The sequence below is a fragment of the Propithecus coquereli genome, unplaced genomic scaffold, assembly GCF_000956105.1.
Source record: "Propithecus coquereli isolate 6110/MARCELLA unplaced genomic scaffold, Pcoq_1.0 Scaffold179, whole genome shotgun sequence".
NCBI lineage: Eukaryota > Metazoa > Chordata > Mammalia > Primates > Indriidae > Propithecus > Propithecus coquereli.
The window spans coordinates 4,856,441-4,877,539 of NW_012142634.1; the positions used below are offsets into that span (position 1 = coordinate 4,856,441).

A 21,099-nucleotide genomic window follows, 5' to 3' on the forward strand; every position below is an offset into this window, starting at 1 on the left:
TAATACCCTGAAATAAAAAAAAAAAAAAAAAAATTCGATTAAAGGTATTTACTCTCAAGTTTTGGCTAAGAGACTGTTTTGTTAAATAGTTGTGAAAGACACCCAGAATACTGTTGGATTTTGGAAAATAACCTTACCTGCACCTTAGGAAGAAGATAGGGAGCCCCCTCCCCCTTGAAACAGGAAAGGCTTATTCCAGCAATGTATCTAGTTGTATTACGTCTTTGTTTCATTTAGTAAGTAAGATTTTTTGGTAATAGCCTAACTCAATTGAAGATAGACTTTCTCCAATAATGGTGAAGGGTTTTGTATTTATTTGCATGTAAAGCATGCGATTTGACATAGTGTAAAGATATTTATTTCAGTATGCTGTTTTGTGATTTATCCTGTTGCAAACTTGTTACTATATTGGAGAGTTGGAATATTGTTTATGATTTTCCTGGAGGAAAGAATGTTGGGAAGCACTATTCCTGGAAGTTCTGATGGTTAAAAGAAGAAATGGTAGAAAGGCAATTATTGAATCTGTAGATCTAGTAAGACCCCAAATTAGGAACATTTTAGTCTGTTGTTTGCCTAGTACAGCATTACATGGCAGATAGTGCTACATGTTGTTAGGTTAACTCTTTAAAAGAATTCTTTGTCCAACATTTTTTTCTTCTTAGGAAAATAAATAGTGATTTTTAAAAATGAAGATGTAGCGCTTTGAGACTTTTTAATGGTGTAAACTGGTGTTTTATTTCCCCCAAAGTATTTTTCAGATGTTTAGTGGGGAAGCTGTGTGTGTGTGTGTGTGTGTGTGTGTGTGTGTGTGTGTGTGTGTGTGAGAGAGAGAGAGAGAGAGAGAGAGAGAGAAATTTGGCGGTTAATGAGTTTTAAGTTGAACTTAACCAGTTGACTTCGATTAAGAACTTCTTTTTCCTTCCAATCTGTTAAGTGTGCAAAAGAAAAAAAAGGTGAGGAAAAATTTTTAACCTTGGTTGAAAATAATGTGATAAAAGAGCTTTTGCTTTTGACTGAATTTCAAAATGTGCAATATACATAAAACTTAAGATTGGAACTGGATTTTGAAATGTTGCCACCTAGGATGCATTTAGGCTTAGGTGATAGTAAATTCTAAGTTACTTTGCTCTATATTCTTCAGTTTTTTTCCAGTTTTTAAAAATAGCAACTTAGAACGGTTTGAGATTTACAGAATTACTGTGAGGGTAATACAGAGTTCTATTTATGCCACATGTTGTTTCCCCTATTAACAGCTTACATCAATCTAGTATATTTGTAACAACTTAATGAATCAGTACTGACATATTATTATTAATTAAAGTCTATGCTTTTTCAGATTTCCTCAGCTTTCCCTAATGCCCTTTCTGTCCTGGGATCCCATCCAGGAATACCACATTACATTTAGTTGTCGCGTCCCTTAAGGCTCTTCCTCTTGGTTGTGACAGTTTCTCAGTCTTTGGTTGTGTTTTTTTCTTTTCAAATGGTGGGTAAAGTCTTTCCTTGTTTTTGATTACCTTCACAATTTTGAGGAATACTGGTCAGGTATTTTGTAGAATGTCCTTTGTCTTAGTCTGCTTGTGCTACTAACAGAAATACCACAGCTCTGGGTAGTTTACAAACAGCAGGAATTTATTTCTCAAAATTCTGGAGGCAAGGGTCAACATGCCCACAGATTCAGTGTCTAGTGAGAGCTGGCTCTATCTGCTTCCCAGATGGCATCTTGTTAGTGCCTCCTCTGGAGTGGACGAACACTGCCCTCACATAATGGAAGGGATGGAGAGCAAAAAAGGGACTAGCTATTTCCCTCAAGCCCTTCTATAAGGGCACTCATCCATTCATGAGGGCTCCGCCAGTTTAGACTGGGGTAAATAAGTGGAGAGATACTCCCCAAGTTTATGAATTAGGAGACTCAATGTTGTCAGTTCCTCCAAACTTGATCTATAGGTTCGATGCAATCCCAATCAAAATCTCAGTGAGTTATCTTGTAGATATCTACAAACTGATCGTATACTGAAGAACAAGGTTGGAGCACTTACTACCTGATTTTAAGACTTTACCGTAAGGCGACAGTAATCAACACAGCATGTTATTGGCAAAAACTAGACACATTGATTAATAGAGAATGATAAGAGAATAGAAAGCCTATTTAGAAATAGTCCCACTTAAATATGGTCACCTGATCTTAAAGTAGTCAAGGCAATCTAACATGTTTTTCTGCCTCAGGTTGTTGCATGAACTAGCAGAAATTTCATCAGACAGATCAGTATGATTCTGAAGTCATACAGCTTTTCTGTGTTTGCAGGGGGAGATTCTTCCCTAACCATCTCAATTTCTAGAACTTATAAATCATAATGGAAGAGTAAAGTTCAGTTTTACTTGTAGACCATATTTTGAGATAGTACCAGCTTTCTCATTGTTTTACCTTGGATAATTACAGCACAGCTTTAGAAGTAAAAAATAGTGTGACCTAAAGAAAGTTGGTAATGAGTTAAGAAATTAAAACAGCCAGTTAAAGTAAGATTTAGACTTTTGTATAGTGTACATAACTGATTTTAATTCTTCTGAATTACTTTTTCAGAATTTCTTGAGGTTGGCAAAAAGCAGCCTGCTCTGGACGTTCTTTATGATGTTATGAAAAGTAAGAAACATAGAACATGGCAAAAGATACACGAGCCAATTATGTTGAAATACTTGGAACTTTGCGTGGATCTTCGCAAGAGCCACTTGGCTAAGGAAGGATTATACCAGTATAAGAACATTTGTCAACAGGTACAAACAGAACTGGTTTTTAATTTTTTGTAAGTGCTTTTAGTAATTCGCAGAGGAGCTTTTCAAAGTTAACATTATATATCATTGTTATCATTATAACATTTTATATCTCATAAAATTTGCTTTTAAAACATTTCATGGTTTGTTGGAAGAAATAGTTTAAGTTCTGAGGGTTTTTTTTAATTGTTAGGTGAACATCAAATCTCTAGAGGATGTCGTTAGGGCATATTTGAAACTGGCAGAGGAAAAAACTGAAGCTGCTAAAGAAGAATCTCAGCAGATGGTCTTAGACATAGAGGATCTGGATAATATTCAAACTCCTGAGAGGTATGTGTATTAAACCTCTAATAAATATTTTGATAGTTAATTCTTTTTTATTTTTACATGTGTCTCCATCCCCATTTGAAGATATTTATCAGAAAGAGTGCTTTGAAGTTTTAAATGTATAGCAACCAAAAAAATTAATTAATGTTCAAAATTCATAAGAGTAGAAAATTACAACCTTAAGATAGAAGGGCATACACTAATTTAAATGGTTTGTAGTATAATATAGATGGGGAATTCAGAGGGTAGGTAGTAAGTGACAATATACAGTGTGTACAGAGTTGTAGAAGAATTTGCACTAGTTTATCATCATTGGTGGTTTTGTTTTTTAATCACGTGGAAAAGTAGAAAACTGTGTCTAAAATTATTTTCAACATTTTTCTGTCTTTGTAGTGTTCTTCTAAGTGCTGTAAGTGGTGAAGACACTCAGGATCGTACTGACAGATTACTTTTAACTCCATGGGTTAAATTCCTATGGGAATCATACAGACAGTGTTTGGACCTTCTTCGAAACAATTCTAGAGTAGAGCGCCTTTACCATGATATTGCCCAACAAGGTAAAATAAGAACATCAAATTTTAAGTAAATTGATTTGAAAAATTGCCTTAAGATTGGATTTTGCAGAAAGAGGATTAACTTTGTTTTTTCCATAGTACTTAAAAATGAACTAAGTTTTTAAATTTTGAAATTAGTATTCATATGAGTATTAAATAAATTTCTGCATAAGAAATTTGTTTTACTAGTTAAAGGAGTTCCATATGAAATATATTCCATTGTCTGAAAGACTTTAAAGTTATTTTGCAATTCTCCATGTGACTGAAAAAATTAACTTTTCTACTGCTTTCTGGTAAACTTGAGTTTCACTTTCGACTGTACTACTGCGTATTCTTGGGTAAGCTACTTAACTGTTCACTGGGTTTTGAAGGTCTCCTTAAGCTTTGGATTTAAAGGATTCTATGAAAGATGTGTATTTTTCCTTTCTTACTCAATATAGAGTTAAACTTTTTGATGACTAAGGATCATCTTAATAAATATCCAGTTGTTGGCACATGGCTATAGTCCCCGCTACTGGGGGGTTGGGCTCAGGTGGGAGGATTGCTTGAGCCCAGGAGTTCCAAGGCTGCAGTGAGCTATGATTGTGCCATTGCATTCCAGCCTGGGCAGTAGAGTAAGACCTCATCTTAGAAAAAGAAAACAAAAAGAGGATACCTTTTTCCTTATTCTCACTTGTTATTCTTTACTGCTGTGAATGCAGTCTTTTTACTGTATGTGATTGAGTCACCACTTGCAAGTGGCTCTTGGGCTTTTTCTCTTTTGCCTCCCCTCCCTGCCCAAAGAGACTGGATCTCCCTCTTTTTCTCCCAGGCTGAAGTGCATTTACATGATGAAAGCGTACTGCAACCTTGAACTCCTGGGCTTAAGTGATCCTTCTGCCTCAGCCTTCCAAGTATCTAAGACTGCTACTGGCTTATGCTACCACACCTGCTAAATTTTTTTTTAAGAGACAGGGCTGCTATATCTCCTTTGCCATTAACACAAACTTGTGTTGCTAGACCTACCGGGATGATTAGCACTTGTTTATTCAAGGGTTAATTGGCTTTATGCCTAAGAATGTTTCCCTAGGAATATTGGAACCTGTGTTCTGTTTTGCTTACATGGCTAATGTATGTAAATTTTCACTTAGCACAGCTAAACTTGGGCTTTTTCATAACTATTGATAGAAGTATTAACTTGAAGTTAAACTGCATCTCTTTGTTTTAGGCCTGTTGAAATAGAAATACTATTTTTAAGGGCAAAAGAAATTTTAAAAATTCTAGTATTGCATATATGACAGTAGAAAACTGCATATTTTAATGATGGAGCAAGTAGATCTCTATGTACAGTTGGAATTAGATTACTGTAATCTCCAATTTGTATTATATAGTTCTAATGAGTACAAAAGCATACTGCTTTCTATGTAAGTTAAGTTTATTGTATTTCAGACTAGAATTTTTTTACTCTTTTAGAATTTGAAGTGATGGGTCTTTGAAAGGTGATTCTTTCCTAGATCTAAATTCCAATTGCCTGTCATTTATAAACTCTCCCAGAACCATTCCTAGGGAAGAACTGATGATTATGTCTGACTTCTGTTAGGGTTCAGTCAGAAAGATAGTAAGGACACAAGAAATGAGTTGATTCTTCTCACATCACACATTCAAAGAGTAATGATGAGTTTGTTGAATCTTGTTAAAATAGCTGATCTTAATATGCGAAATAAAACCTATTCAAGTATTTGACAGTGGAAAGTACCTAATATATTTTACAATTATGTTTATAGCTTTCAAATTCTGCCTCCAATACACCCGTAAGGCTGAATTCCGTAAGCTGTGTGACAATTTGAGAATGCACTTAGCGCAGATTCAGCGCCACCATAACCAAAGTACAGCAATCAATCTTAACAATCCAGAGAGCCAGTCCATGCATTTGGAAACCAGGCTTGTTCAGCTGGACAGTGCTATCAGCATGGAATTGTGGCAGGTATGTTATGAGCTACATTATCAGCTTTTCTTTCTGGTAATAATCTGTATTGCTTTTTTCCTACCCTTAGTGAATATCTTCATCTTGATATGCATTGGTCAATTTCAGTTGATAAGGTGAGGAATTTAAGGATGTCTAATGGACTAGGAAAAGTTCTAGATAAGGAATCTCAGAATATTTTGGTTCTAGTTGCCTTCTGTGAAATCTGGGCCAAATCATATAATCTCTTTCAGACCCAGTTTCATTCCATATAAAACAGTAAGTCGGTGCTGCTCAAAGTGTTGTTTCACGATTGGTGCCAGTCTGTGAACTATTTAGTCCATAATGAAATGAGTGTAGAGGAGAAAAGCATTTACACAGATTTTTAGTAGCAATTTTATTGTAAGTTTTATCTGTTTACTCTCATAATAAAAATTGAGCTTTTTCTATTTAATTTTTATAGTAATTTTATATTTTATAAAAGTATTCATTGGTGACAGATTAGAAATTTAAAAAACAAATTTATTCTTTACTACAGATAGAGTTGGAGAAGTGCTGCTCTAGATTATTTCCTAGATTTCTTAGCGCTACTTCAGCTTAGTAAGTGTATATGTTGGTTGGATATCATACACTGGAGATCTCAGTAGTGGTGGGACGCTTGTCCTCTAGTGGCCTTCATTCTCTAAGTATCCTGCAGAGACATTTCCAAACGGTTTTTTAGCCATATAACCTTGAAGGCTTTTGTATATTTGATGAAAAATGTGTAATTGAAATTATGGAGGAAGAAACTAAAGATTGGGAGTTGTTCAGCCCAGTGAAAATGTGATTTGATTTTCCACTCTTGCCTGTAATATTTTCCTTTTCTGTAGGGACACCCATCTTAAAGTACAACCTGTAGAAGACAAATATGCTCATTAAAGAAAAAATGGATAAATTAAAAGAAGAAATATTCATTATCTTATCACTCATAAATAACATATTCTGTGTAAATGCTTCCAGATTCTTTTCTTTATATTCCTCCAGATGCTAGGATGATATGCAGATGTTTTCTTTTTTAGTCCATTTTACTTTATTTTCTAAAGAACTTTTAAAAGTTTGAGTTAGTGTTTTTATAATTATGGCAGTTTTCTCAAATATATCTGATATTAAATTATAGATGAATATAAAGAACCACACATGAAGGCATTTTATTTGTTGCTTTTATTTTTGTGTGTTCTGTGTTGTAGCTTTCATAAAGAGACTTGAATTAGATTTGTTTCAGAATACAATGACTAATTTATACTACTAATTTTAGGAAGCATTCAAAGCTGTGGAAGATATTCATGGACTGTTCTCCTTGTCTAAAAAACCACCTAAACCTCAGTTGATGGCAAATTACTATAACAAAGTCTCAACCGTGTTTTGGAAATCTGGAAATGCTCTTTTTCATGCATCTACACTCCATCGTCTTTACCATCTGTCTCGAGAAATGAGAAAGAATCTTACACAAGATGAGATGCAAAGGTAAGAATGTTATAGTTGGATGATGTTGAAATTCTGAAACAAGTATCTTTTGCCAGATGGTAGAATGGTATTATGTTCTAGGTCAGGGTTTCTCAACCTTTGCACTATTGACATTATGGGTTAGATAATTCTCTGTTGTGGGGCACTATCCTATGCATTTTAGAATGTTTAGCAGCATCCCTACCCTTTACCCATTAGTTTTTACTACCAGAAGTGTCTCCAGACATTGCTTTTCTTAGACACTATTTATGGTCTTTGCTGGCTACCTCTTTTCTCATAACCAACTCCACCAAAAGCCCATTTGAGAAAATTGAATATTAGGAAAGACAGTGTTAGCAGATGAGCCTTCTATCCATGTACAGATATTTAGAGTCTATTCTTAAAACAGATGAGACAGGAAGATAGATATTTCCATCTGGTCATTTTTTCATGATTAAAAAATGTTAACTGTGGAATACTTGGGTCATATAGTCACATATAAATAAATACCGATATGAAAAGACAACAACCTGTAATGACCTTTTTTTTTTTTTTTTTTTGAGACAGAGTCTCACTCTTTTGCCTGGGCTAGAGTGAGTGCCGTGGCCTCAGCCTAGCTCACAGCAACCTCAAACTCCTGGGCTCAAGCGATCCTTCTGCCTTAGCCTCCCGAATAGCTGGGACTACAGGCATGCACCACCATGCCCAGCTAATTTTTTTCTATTTATTTTTAGTTGTCCGATTAATTTCTTTCTATTTTTAGTAGAGACGGGGTCTCGCTCTTGCTCAGGCTGGTCTCGAACTCCTGAGCTCAAACAATCCGCCCGCCTTGGCCTCCTAGAGTGCTAGGATTACAGGCGTGAGCCACTGCGCCCGGCCCTGTAATGACCATTTTAAAAAATATTTTATGCAGTCTGTTTTCTTTTACTTTCAAAATATATTTCAGTTGGACTTAGGCAACTCACATACCACTTTTTTCTTGTATTGGTAGACCATATTATTTTGGCATCGAGTAGAATTATGTATAGGAAATTGTTTCTCTTTCAGTTTTATTGCAGAACATAGAACCAACTACATGAATTATGCTAGTATATTTTCTTTGAAGCTATTCATTTTTTTTGAGACAGGGTCAGGCTGGAGTGCAGTTGTGTCATCATAGCTAACTGCAACCTCAACTATCCTCCTGCCGCAGCCTCCTGAGTAGCTGGATCTACAGGCACAGGCCACCATGCCCAGCTAATTTTTTTTTCTTGGTAGAGACGAGAGTCTTGCTATGTTGCTCTGGCTGTTCTCAGACTTCTGGGGTTAGGTGATCTTGTCACCTTGGCTTCTCAAAGTGCTAGGATTATGGGCGTGAGCCACCATGCCTGGCCTCTTTGAAACTTTTGAGGACAGCATGTCTCAGGAGACGACTGTCTCTCAAGTAATCCACATCTGTTTGATATAAGGGAAAACTTTTACCCTCCCTTCAGAGAATACTGTAATAATAATGAACATTAGGTACTTTATTTGGTTTAATCTTCACAGTAGCCTTATGACTCAGAAAATTAAGTATCTTGCCTAAGGTCACAGTTGTTTTGGAAATGATGAAGCTGAGATTCCAGCCCTTGACTTCTGGACTTTGGAGCCTACAATCCTTAGTGTCCCACAGTGTGCTGAATTCAACCTGACTTTCTTCTTATCTTTCAGGGAAGTGAAAATTTAGCTTTTGGCTCCTGTCTCCCCCTCACTACCATAATTCATGTTCACTTGGGTTTCTTATAATTTTTTTTCTCTTATTGCCATTCATTTCCTTAATTTTTTTTAACACATTGACTGCCACACTAGAAAAAACTTTTTTTCCTTGGGGCCACAGTGTTTCATTATGAAAATAGAATAAAAACTTGAAAAACAAAATGATCCTTTATAATTTAATGAAAATTTACTATTTTTTATTTTCTGTGCGTGAGTTATATGCAGTTGTCAGTATTAATTGTAACTATAAGAACATCGACAAGTAAGATTTTCACAAACCAACTGCAGGGTTTTGCCCAGGGGGCTACCCATCATGTAACGTGTATGCTGTAGCATGGCGGTGTCAGTTGCCTGTGCACCACATGGCTCCCAAGGTAAAGAGACATGTGAGTTACATATGCTTCACGAGGCCCGGGGCTCAGAACTAGCTGTGAGTTAAATACAACTCACATGGCTGCTAATGCATTAAGCTACTGTAATTATTTTTGCAGGGAAGTGTGGGGATACAACAAATGTGCCTTTTCTACCATTTAACCATAATCTTTTTCTATAGCTAGAGAACATTGACAATACTGGGTGTATAAAGTTCTGATTCTCCCGGTATTCATTTAAGCACAGTTCATGTCTCTCTTAATCCTATGCTGTGATGGAATAATATTTATGAATATGGTTCACCGTGGTGTTGTACATGTTCTGTCACTGGCATGTCTTACCAGATGACTTTCTGCCTGTCAAGCACCATTTATAGACTTAACAAATTTAACTTTGTTCTCTGCAGAATGTCTACGAGAGTCCTTTTGGCCACTCTTTCTATCCCTATTACCCCTGAGCGTACCGACATTGCTCGACTTCTGGATATGGATGGCATTATAGTTGAGAAACAACGTCGTCTTGCCACATTACTAGGTCTTCAAGCCCCACCGACACGAATTGGCCTTATTAATGATATGGTTAGTATAAGTTTGAGCATTTTTATAGCTTTGGACAGAAAACTTTGATCGGGTTTAACAATTAATGATTAAATACTAGGAATTCTGATTCATCGCCGGGGGATTATGATTCATGGACAGGCAACCACTGGTATAAATCAGCACTGTGTTCAGTGAAGGCAGTTTTACCCTAGTGGGTGAGCTGGGTTAAATTGGTGGGAGCTTTGATGTAGCAGGACTTGGACTAGCCCTGAGGAATACTGTGGACCACTCAGTAAGGGAAAAAGTTACGGTGGGCAAGAAGGTTCATGGCATGTTTCAGGGAGTTGCAGGAAAACTAATCAAGCTGATTGATTATGTGTGGGAAATAAGATGAGGCTAGGAGAGAAGGCAAGGTAGATTCAGGCCTGATTTTGGACAACTAAAATATTTCCGACTTTTTCCTCTTTTATTAAAGCAGTGATGCTTAATCAGGGTTATGAAGTGAAATTTTGTGTTAAATACTTTTTAAAATTCAAATTTCCAGATTTTACCCCACAGATGTATTACATTAGTTTCAGAGCATAGAGCGTAAGGTTTGTGTATCTTCACAATGTTTCACTTTGTTGGAATCTTTCATTCAGTGGAAATTCATTGAGTACCTTTTATGTGCTGGCATGTGATACTTACGAGGGAAGATGTATTCCAGGGGAGTTTAGAGATTCTGATTCATAACAGTCACTGAGTGGTTATTGCAGTAATCACCTCTGGCAAATTATTTTGGGATAAGGGCAAAAGAGGGGCAACTGCTAAAGCAAAGTATTAAGGAAAAATCGGTGTGGCTGTATGTTTACAAAAACTGGGGTTTAAACCATTAATAGTCCCTACTTTCTGAATAGAGCAATCAAAGAAATGCCAAAGAAATAATGGCATGTACAGCTCTCTTAGGTATTGTTAAAATGCATTATGAGGAAGCACTGTAGTCATTTTGGTAAAAGCCTGGTAAAAGGCCTTCATTTTCTAGAAGAATCAACTTAGGTAAGTACTAGTAAGCTTTCTAGATAGTGGCGTTTTTCTCTTGTGACATTCTCTGTTACAGTAGGGATGCAGATTCCTTTGCATTCGACTTCTGAAAAGAACTTACTGTAGAGCAGTATTTCTCTACTTTGTATGCCTCCAGGTGTTACCCTGCTGCCACTGCCCACAAAGTTTAACTTTGTTCTGGACAAGTTTTTATGGGACTGATACAGGATTCAATATAATAAAGCAACAGCAGTGTCATTAGGAAGGAAGAAGTTTATTAGCAAATATGTTTTTAAAATTTGTTTTTTAAAGCTGGAGGAATGTGCCACAAAGTGTAATCCATGTCTTTTGAGCCCATGTCTGTACACATCACACCATGATGGTAAAGGTGATTTCTTATGATACTGATTTAGAGATCAGTGATGAGAAGCATTTGGCCAGCGCCAGGACAAATTTGGGTCCTCATTGTGCCCACAGAGTGTGTAGGAGTTTAAAAGAAGGGTACTGGTTGGTGTCGGATGAATGGATTAGCTGGCTGCCAGGTGGCATTTATAAATTTTAGTGAGTTCATCGTACATCTGAGCTTTGGCTCTTATAACTGAATTTTAAAAAGAGTGATTCCATTATCCCAGGAAAAGACTCAAATTAATGGAGTTTGTAAGCGATTTTTAAGTCAGTTAACACAGTTATTTATTTTAGTGAGAAATGTTATTTAGTAGATTATGATGACTTTTCATATTCCCTATTTGGAGAGGGAGCCAAATGGGGAATCTAAAGTATTTCTTTTTTTCTTTCTTTCTTTCTTTTTTTTGAGACAGAGTCTCATTCTATTGCTCTGAGTAGAGTGCCGTGGCATCAGCCTAGCTCACAGCAACCTCAAACTCAGTGGTCAAATGATACTTCTGCCGCAGCTTCCCAAGTAGCTGGGACGGCAGGCAGGCGCCATCACGACCGGCTAATTTTTATATATTTTTTTTAGTATATAGGGGGCCTCACTCTTGCTCAGGCTTGTCTTGAACTCCTGAGCTCAAGCAATCCTTCCGCCTCCGCCTCCCAGAGTGCTAGGATTACAGGTGTGAACCACTGCGCCCGGCCCTAAAGTATTTCTTGATAGGAATGAAATTAGAGCTAGGGAATTTTATTTGAATGCGTTTAGTGCACCTTACTATAGTAAAGATAAAAGGATGCTAACAACGGAAAGTACTAGAATGTTTTAGGACATCGATCATGAACCCATTTTACATTGGGGAGTTAAACTACCACCAGAGCGCTCAAGTGTGTGGATACCCTCCTCTCTTGGGATGGGATCTGCCAACATTTGCCTCAGTGTTGTGAACCACTGTGCATGGGTAGGGTGCATACTCCTGTATGTTCATGTCTGGCTCTGTCCCAGCTGTTATTCTGTCCTTAGGTTAGCAAGTCCCAACGTGTGACATTTTCTAGGGTAAAACATGGGATTTGATAATAGCTAGTTTCTGGTATTATAAAATTAATGGCACTCTTGTCTCTTTTGTAAGAAGGGTTATACATGCAGTATTAATATTTTGAAGAGAAGTTGAATTGTATTCAAATATAAATTGAAAACTATTAAACTGTAACATCAAAGTACAAATCATAAATGTATTTAGGTGAATTCTCAAAAGGTTCCTTGCAGTCACCCCTGTCTTACATTTCCCAGAAATAGCCATTGTCCTGACTTAAAAAACCACAGATTGGTTTTGGCTGTTTGTGTATTTTATATTAAACTTACAAGTTTATACAAATAGGATGATGTATGAAATTCTTTTTCTTACCATTCTGTTTGTGATATTTATTCATGTTCTATGTAGCTGTTCTCTTTTTGACCATTTCTGTGTATTATATAAACATCTCACTATTGTGTTGATGGATATTTGAATTTTTTTTCAGTTTGGAGCTACTAGGAATAGTGCTGTCATGGTAATTCTTATGTAATAATTTATGTAAAGTTATCTGTAATCTCTGCAGTCTTACTTGTTATTGGTAATAACATAAAATAATAAGTTGGCCCCAGTAGTTGTCTTTGTAAATATTTTATTGATTGTGTTTTCTTTAGAGTTTATATTTCCTTCTTAAGTTCTTATGGGGCTTTTTACTATAGGTAGGTATAAACAGTGTGGGGCAAGAGACTCAGCATATTTAATAATTGTACTTTGGATTCCTCTTTGGTAAATTTAAAAGGGGTTGAGGCTAGATAATCTTTAAATCATTTTGCAAATTTCTAATCCCATAGTTTAATTTATACTCACCTCAGAATCTCGGTTGGAAAATGTCCTTTAGCAGTTATACCTTTCCTTTTGCTTACTATAGGTCAGATTCAATGTATTACAATATGTTGTTCCAGAAGTGAAAGACCTTTACAATTGGCTGGAAGTAGAATTTAACCCACTAAAACTCTGTGAGAGAGTTACAAAGGTAAGCCTTTGTAGTTTTTTTTTGGTTATGTTACCGTGGAGCTGGCCTAATTGCAGTTTTGGGGTTGTATTTATACTTGTGAAGAGAGAAGTATTGTACTTTGCGTTTGAATTCAGTGCACATTTCATTTATCTTTTTTCTTTATGTCGAGAGAAAAGATATTTCTGATGTGCTAAACAAACCTTTGGAGGTAAATTAGCAGCATGACTAATTTAGCTGTTGCCGTCAGTCACCTTCAGACAAACATCAGTATCTTCATGATACGTTTTATATTTCTTCGTGTTGTGTGATGTTTTCGTATGCTAAAAAAACCAATTTTAGACGTTTTAGTGTCTGTTATGTAGAAAGTACAGTTCTTTTTCAATTCACTGAATTTTATAGGTTCTAAATTGGGTTAGGGAACAACCTGAAAAGGAACCAGAATTGCAACAGTATGTGCCACAGCTGCAAAACAACACCATACTTCGCCTTCTGCAACAGGTAAAAATAAATGTTTTATGGAAGAACTTGAATTTCTTTCATTATGTACAAGTTTTGATCATGAAATTAAAAACTGGAAAAATCTAGAATTGTTCTTTAAGTGAAAAATCTCCCCAAATTTTCCCCTTGCTGGAATTAATCTTATTTACTGATTTGAAAAACAGGATTATTTATGTATTTTTATAACTACCCCCCGCTTAGTCATGTAGGGCTACCTTATTCCTTTTAACACCTGCACTTTTTTTTTTTTTAATCATTTCATGTGCCTTTTTTTTCCCCCCAGCATATTATGGGGGTACAGATGTTTAGGTTACATATGTTGCCCTTGCGCCCTCCCCAAGTCCGAGCTTCAAGCACGTCCATCCCCCGGATGGTGCTCATCAGACTCTTTGTGTATGCATATACCCATTCTTTCCTTCCCCCTCCCCCCCCCACCGCCTGACATCCAATAAATGTTATTCTTATATGTGCACTTAACCTGCATGCTTTTTTAATAGTCTCAAGGTACCATGGTGTATTTATTTAGACTCTATTGATGGAAACAGATTTCTAGGTAAATTTGAGTGTTACGATTTAAATGCTACTGTTTTGGGTTTCATTTGGAAAGGAGGGGCTTTTATTTTATATGTTCACCTGAGTATTTGTGCACATTTCATTGACCTGCTTTCTTTTGCATGTGTGAGCAGTGTTATTTCTTATGTGCTATACAAATAGTTGAAGGCTAATTAGCAGTATAACTATAAATAGTAATGCTGCCAGTCTCCTTCAGACAAAACATTTTATAAAAAGTGTTTAAATGTATTAGGTAAGTAGCAGGTCCTTATCTGCAAAAGATGTGACCATTTAGGTTTTTTTTTGTTTTATGAAACTAGGATTTGAAAAGATTATACATTTGAGGGATAATATAATAGTGATGGTTCAAAGCATAGAATTTGGAGCTGGTGGCCTGGAATTCCAATTCCAGCTTCAGCATGCACTGTTAACATAAATTCTCTTCAGTTTTTTTTCTCTGAAAAAAAAAAGGGGAGGGCATAATTTCTGCTTCCCATGGCTGTCATGAGATTGCATATAAAAAGTGCTAAGTAAATGATGGATATTATTATTGACCCTGTGTTTTCCATGCAGGTGGCACAAATTTATCAGAGCATTGAGTTTTCTCGTTTGACTTCTTTGGTTCCTTTTGTTGATGCTTTCCAACTGGAACGGGCCATAGTAGATGCAGCCAGGCACTGTGACCTGCAGGTATGTGCTGTAAGAGGACACTGAGGCGGAAGGCCTTTTAGGACTAGAAAGACATGTATTCTTTGTTTCTTGGCTTTTGGTACAGTGGCACCAGTTTAAAGCTTTACTGGGCGATTCTTTTCTAGCTTTTGTATGTAACATTCTTTCGTTTTTTCCCTCAAATTTGGTTGAATTTTTTAATTAAAGACATTTATTTGTAGAATGACGTCATGTTTACGTATAGATTTAGCCATTAATAATTTAATTTTTAAAGGTTCGTATTGACCACACTTCTCGGACCTTGAGTTTTGGATCTGATTTGAATTATGCTACTCGAGAAGATGCTCCAATTGGTCCACATTTGCAGAGCATGCCTTCAGAGCAGATAAGAAATCAGCTGACAGCCATGTCCTCAGTACTTGCAAAAGCACTTGAAGTCATTAAGCCAGCTCATATATTGGTAAGCATCTTTAGGATGAAATCACCAAATTTTTGAGGGATGCTTAGGCCATGTCTTTAACATGTTTGAGGTGGTATCAAAGAAAAGTTTATTATTTGTTTCTTATAGAGTTATACTTGGTAGTTTATTATTTTATCAAACATATATCAGATACACGAATAGTTGAGCTGCTTTCCATGGAATAAAGTATTACACTACACAGGTGTGGTAATAATATGGATCGTGTTGCAGAAAACAGACTCAACATAGACATAGCTTGACAGCCAGAATACTAGAGGACAATGATTGGGTTTTTCCTTCATGCTTAAGTTATTTCTTGTTTGTGAGCTTTGTTAGTATTCCTCCTTGGCTTGAATACTTAAGGTAGATTTAGTGCAGAGAAAAGTTGACTTAGCTAGCAAACAGAGCTTCTTCATCTGTGTCATTACTATTAAGACTGAACAGGAGTAGTGCCACAGCATTTGGTACTGTAAATGGATAGCTTGGATAATGTTGCAATCCATTGTTAATACAGCCACATAGCAGGGCACTGTATCAGGATTATTTTGTAATTTCTTTGATATAGGGAATGTTACTTTCAGTCATTTTTTGAAATACATTTGTTTTTGAAGCAAGAGAAAGAAGAACAACATCAGTTGGCTGTTACTGCATACCTTAAAAATTCACGAAAAGAGCATCAACGTATCCTGGCTCGCCGTCAGACAATTGAGGAACGAAAAGAGCGGCTTGAGAGTTTAAATATCCAACGTGAGAAAGAAGAATTGGAGCAGAGGGAAGCTGAACTCCAGAAAGTACGGAAGGCTGAGGAAGAGAGGCTGCGCCAGGAGGCAAAGGAGAGAGAGAAGGAGCGTATCTTACAGGAACATGAACAAATCAAAAAGAAAACTGTTCGTGAGCGTTTGGAACAGATCAAGAAAACAGAACTGGGTGCCAAAGCATTCAAGGATATTGACATTGAAGTATGTAATGTATCACCCATTAGAGACTTACTTTTATTGGGGTCTTCTGTACTCTTAGAACCACAGTCCTTTATCATTTATTGGTTTATTTCACTCATTTTGGTACACTTAGTTCAGTGACTAAATCTGTGAGTAAGCATTTGTTTTTAATTGCTCTGTTATTTTCAGCTACCGTGTATTCATCAGAGTACAGGTTGAGTATCCCTTATCCGAAACGCTTGGGACCAGAAGTGTTTCAGATTTTGGATATTTTGGGATTTTGGAATATTTGTATACACATAATAAGATATTTTGGGAATGAGACCAAAGTCTAAACACGAAATTAATTTGTTTCATGTATATCTTATAAATAGCCTAAAGGTAATTTTATATGATATTTTAAATAATATTTTGCATGAAGCCGTTTTGACTGCAGCTCATCACATGACGTCAGGTGTGGAATTTTCCACTTGTGGGGTAATGTGGGCACTCAAAATGTTTGGATTTTGAAACATTTCAGATTTTGGATTTTCAGATTGGGATTCTCAACCTGTAGTAGAATGTGGGTAGATGTAGATGTAGATTGGAAGAATGAGAAATAGATGTTAAGAACATATGTATTTTTCCCTACAATCAAATGGAAATAAGGCTCATTGTACTGTATTTTTACATTTCCTAAATTAACACCATTGTTTAAAAACGGCGATTTAGGATTTGATTCTAGAAAGTAGCTGTATTGACTGTTAGGCATTTCTTTTATATGCTAATTAACAGTGGTATATTTGTATTATCTTTCAGGACCTTGAAGAATTAGATCCAGATTTCATCATGGCTAAACAAGTTGAACAACTAGAGAAAGAAAAGAAGGAACTTCAGGAACGCCTGAAGAATCAAGAAAAGAAGGTAAATGAAAAGGACTGGTAAACTTTTAATGTACCAAGTTAAAAGAGGTATTTTTAAAAACAACATCTGTTTCCAATTTCAGATTGACTATTTTGAAAGAGCCAAACGTTTGGAAGAAATTCCGTTGATAAAGAGTGCTTATGAGGAACAGAGAATTAAAGACATGGATCTGTGGGAGCAACAGGAAGAAGAAAGAGTAAATTATTTTTGTTTAATTGTAATATTTTTAGACTATATGCTATAATTAAATCTTTTGCCTGTAATGGAACTGAGATTTCAAAATTGCTTTTATTTTGTATTTGTTGGAAATGGTGCTTTAATGACTGCCTACTATTAATAACAAATCGGTGGAAAGATGGAAATTTTTACTATAGAAATTAAAAATGAAACTTGTAAAGGACAACTGAATATCTCATTTTAAAAAACAGCTTTATGTATACTTTAAATGGGTAAATTGAATGGCATGTGTTTACAATTCATAGTTTTTAGTTTATTTACAGAATTGTGTAACTATTACCACAGTCTAATTTTAGAACATGCCTCAAAAAGAAGTCATTCTTTTTTTACTCCCCATTTTCTCCCTGCTGCCTCAGCCCTAGACAACCACTAATCTACTTTCTGTCTCTAGATTTGCCTAATCTGGGTATTTCATATAAAGGAATCATGCACTATGTGGTGTTTCGTAACGAAATAGGTCAATCTATAGTCTATGTTGCATTTATCCAGTGATACAAAAGCAAGATTTGCACGCAAATACCTATAGGGACCAAATGTGTAAAAAAACATGAGCAAACTGTTTCTAGTTAAAAAAAAAAAAATAACCATAAGCAAGCAAGAGGCTGTGCACATCTGTGTATACTGTGGGGTATTCACCCGTTTCTTGCTTTCATTTGCTGTTGTCACCTGGAGATTGTGTGCCTAGTATTGCCAGTTCTTCCAATTTTTAAAGGAAAAATTGGACTTTTTGTGATAGTTCTCTTAATATATAAATTTGTGAAACTAGTTAAAAAAAGAAAAGTGCTGCAGGCCAACTTGGGATGATCTGGAGCCTTAGCTTTTTCACTTAGGGCACAAGGGAAAAAGCCTTAAACCATCCTGCCTTGATGTCCAGTTGATTTTGAGGATGAACATACCTTTAAAAATAAAACCATAGTGCTTATTACTGTGGTATTTATTATTTTACCATATACAGGCATACCTTGTTTTATTGTGCTTTTGCTTTACTGTGCTTTGTAGATAGTAGGTTTTTTACAAATTGAAGGATTTTGGCAACCCTGTGTCAAGCAAGTGTATAGTTGCCATTTATCTAATAGCATGTGGTCAGTTTGTGTCTCTGGCACATTTTGGTAATTCTTGCAATATTTCAGACTTTTCATTATTATATCTATTACAGTAATCAGTGATCTTTGACATTGTTGTTTTGGGATGGCACTAACTGTACCCACATGAGTCGAACTTAATAATGTGTGTTCTGATTGCTCCGCTGACTAGCTTTTCCCAATCTATCTCTCCTTGGGCCTTCCTACTGGCTGAAGCAGGTTAATATTAAAATTAAGCCAATGAATTACCCTACGATGGCCTCTAGGAGTTCCAGTGAAAGGAAGAAAATCACACGTCTCTCACTTTAAATCAAAAGCTAGAAATGATTAAGCTTAGTGAGAAAGGCATGTCATAAGCCAAGATAGGCCAAGAGCTAGGCCTCTTGCACCCAATGGTTAACCAAGTGGTGAATGCAAAGGAAAAATTTTTAGAGGAAATTAAAAGTGTTTCCAGTAAACACATGAATAATAAGAAAGGGAAACAACCTTACAGCTGATACGGGGAAAGTTAGTGGTCTGGATAGAAGATCAAACTAGCTGCAACGTTCCCTTAAGCCAAAGCCTAATCCTAACTCTTCAATCTTTGAGGGCTGAGAGATGGAAGGAAGCTACAGAAAAAAAGTTTGAACCTAACAGAGGTTGGTTCGTGAACTTTAAGGAAAGACACCATCTCTAGAATGTAAAAGTGCAAGGTGAAGCAGCAAGTTTTCGAGAAGATCATAGCTGAAGGTGACTACAGTAAACAACAGATTTTGTGGTAGGTGAAGAAGCCTTCTGTTGGAAGAAGATGCCATCTAGGACTTGCATAGTTAGAAAGAAGTCAATGCCTGGTTTCATAGCTTCAGAGGACAGGCTGACCTCTATTATTAGGGACTAATGCAACTGGTGACTTTAAGTTGCAGAAGCCGAGGCTCATTTACCATTTTGAAAATCCTAGAGGCCCTAAGGATTATGCTAAATTTACCCTGCCTGTGTTCTATAGGTGGAACAACAAAGCCTGGATGAGCGCACGTGTATATAGTATGCTTTACTGAATATTTTAAGTCCACTGTTATGACCTACTGCTCAGATAAATCCTTTGAAAATATTACTGCTTATTGACAATGCACCTGATCACCCAAGATATCTGATGGAGATGTACAAGGAGATTAATGTTGTTTTCATGCCTGTTAACACAACATCCATTCTGCAGCCTGTGGATCAAGGAGTAATTCTGACTTCCAAGTCTTACTTGAGAAATACATTTTGTAAGGCTTTTTAGGTGCCATAAATAGTGATTTCCTCTGATAGATCTAGGCAAAGTAAATTAAAAACCTGGAAAAAATTCCCCATTCTAGATGCCATTAAGAACATTTGTGATTTCATGGGAGTAGGTAAAAAGGCAGCATTAACAGGAGTTTGGAAGAAGTTGATTTCAACTCTCATGGATGACTTGGAAGGGTTCAAGACTTTAGTGCAGGAAGTAACTGCAGATGTGGTGATAATAGCAAGAGATAAAGAAGTAGAAGTGGAATCTGATGATGTGACTGAATTGCTGCAATCTCATGATAAAACTTAAACAGATGAGGACTTGCTTCTTATGGATGAGCAAAGGAAAGTTTTTTGAGATGGAATCTCCTGGTGACAGAAGTCTGTTGTGGGTAAAATGCTGTCAAACAGCATCACAAACAGGGAAATATTTTGTGAAAGGAGGAGTTAATTTATGCGGCAAACTCCATTAATATCTTATTTGAAGAAATTGCCACAGCCACCCCAGCCTTCAGGAACCACCACCTGATCAGTCAGCAGCCATCAAAATGGAGGCAGGACCCTTTGTCAGCCAAAGAGTATGACACCCTGAAAGCTCAGATGATCATTAGCATTCTTTAGCAATAAAATATTTTTAAATTAAGGTATATACATTATTTTTTGACACAATGTAATTGTACACCTAATAGACCATAGTATAGTTTAAAGGTAACTTTTTGTATGCTTTGGATAATGAAAAAATTTCTGTTACTCGCTTTATTGCAATGATCTGGAACTGAACCTGCAATATTTCTGAGGTATGCCTGTACATTATAATTTTCCTTCATAAAAATTTCTGGTACCATGGGGCTAAATAAAAATGGCCTCTTATAGATGCCCCAGGAGTACTTTAACCCACCTCCTGTTTCTAATTGGCTTCTTGGGGACCTGTTGGCATGAATGATAATTTCATTTTTATGAAATGTTTATGGCAGGATGGACAAAGGAGATGCTTTTAGTTTTTCAAGAATATCAGTAATTTTGTTTGGGGTAAATTAGTAGACACATAAAGAATGCTTTGAAGTTTAACTGTATTATTTAACTTGCAGATTACTACCATGCAGCTAGAACGTGAAAAGGCTCTTGAACATAAGAACCGAATGTCACGAATGCTTGAAGACAGAGATTTATTTGTAATGCGACTCAAAGCAGCACGGCAATCTGTTTATGAGGTGAACTTACTGATTTTAGGGAGACATTTATTCATCAGCTTTTTTTAGTGTTGTCTTGAGAATTTTTCTTTAACGTAGTGGTATATTCTGTCTTGAGTTAACATCTATAATGGTCATTTCACTAATATTTTAATAGAAATTTTTGGAAAA

General features: G+C 36.2%; 1 protein-coding gene across 2 annotated transcripts in view; it reads left to right on the top strand.

The window, feature by feature from the left end:
• The window catches only part of EIF3A (eukaryotic translation initiation factor 3, subunit A), a 37,936-nt gene that overhangs the window by 4,271 nt on the left and 12,566 nt on the right, over nt 1-21,099 (top strand). For both annotated transcript variants that reach the window (XM_012642416.1, XM_012642417.1), the window contains exons 2-15: nt 2,579-2,769; nt 2,960-3,096; nt 3,487-3,650; nt 5,411-5,610; nt 6,884-7,092; nt 9,584-9,755; nt 13,065-13,169; nt 13,551-13,649; nt 14,775-14,891; nt 15,145-15,330; nt 15,942-16,289; nt 17,067-17,171; nt 17,254-17,367; nt 20,827-20,949. In XM_012642416.1, the coding sequence (XP_012497870.1) occupies nt 2,579-2,769; nt 2,960-3,096; nt 3,487-3,650; nt 5,411-5,610; nt 6,884-7,092; nt 9,584-9,755; nt 13,065-13,169; nt 13,551-13,649; nt 14,775-14,891; nt 15,145-15,330; nt 15,942-16,289; nt 17,067-17,171; nt 17,254-17,367; nt 20,827-20,949 (2,270 nt within the window). The remainder of the gene's footprint in view (nt 1-2,578; nt 2,770-2,959; nt 3,097-3,486; nt 3,651-5,410; nt 5,611-6,883; nt 7,093-9,583; nt 9,756-13,064; nt 13,170-13,550; nt 13,650-14,774; nt 14,892-15,144; nt 15,331-15,941; nt 16,290-17,066; nt 17,172-17,253; nt 17,368-20,826; nt 20,950-21,099) is intronic.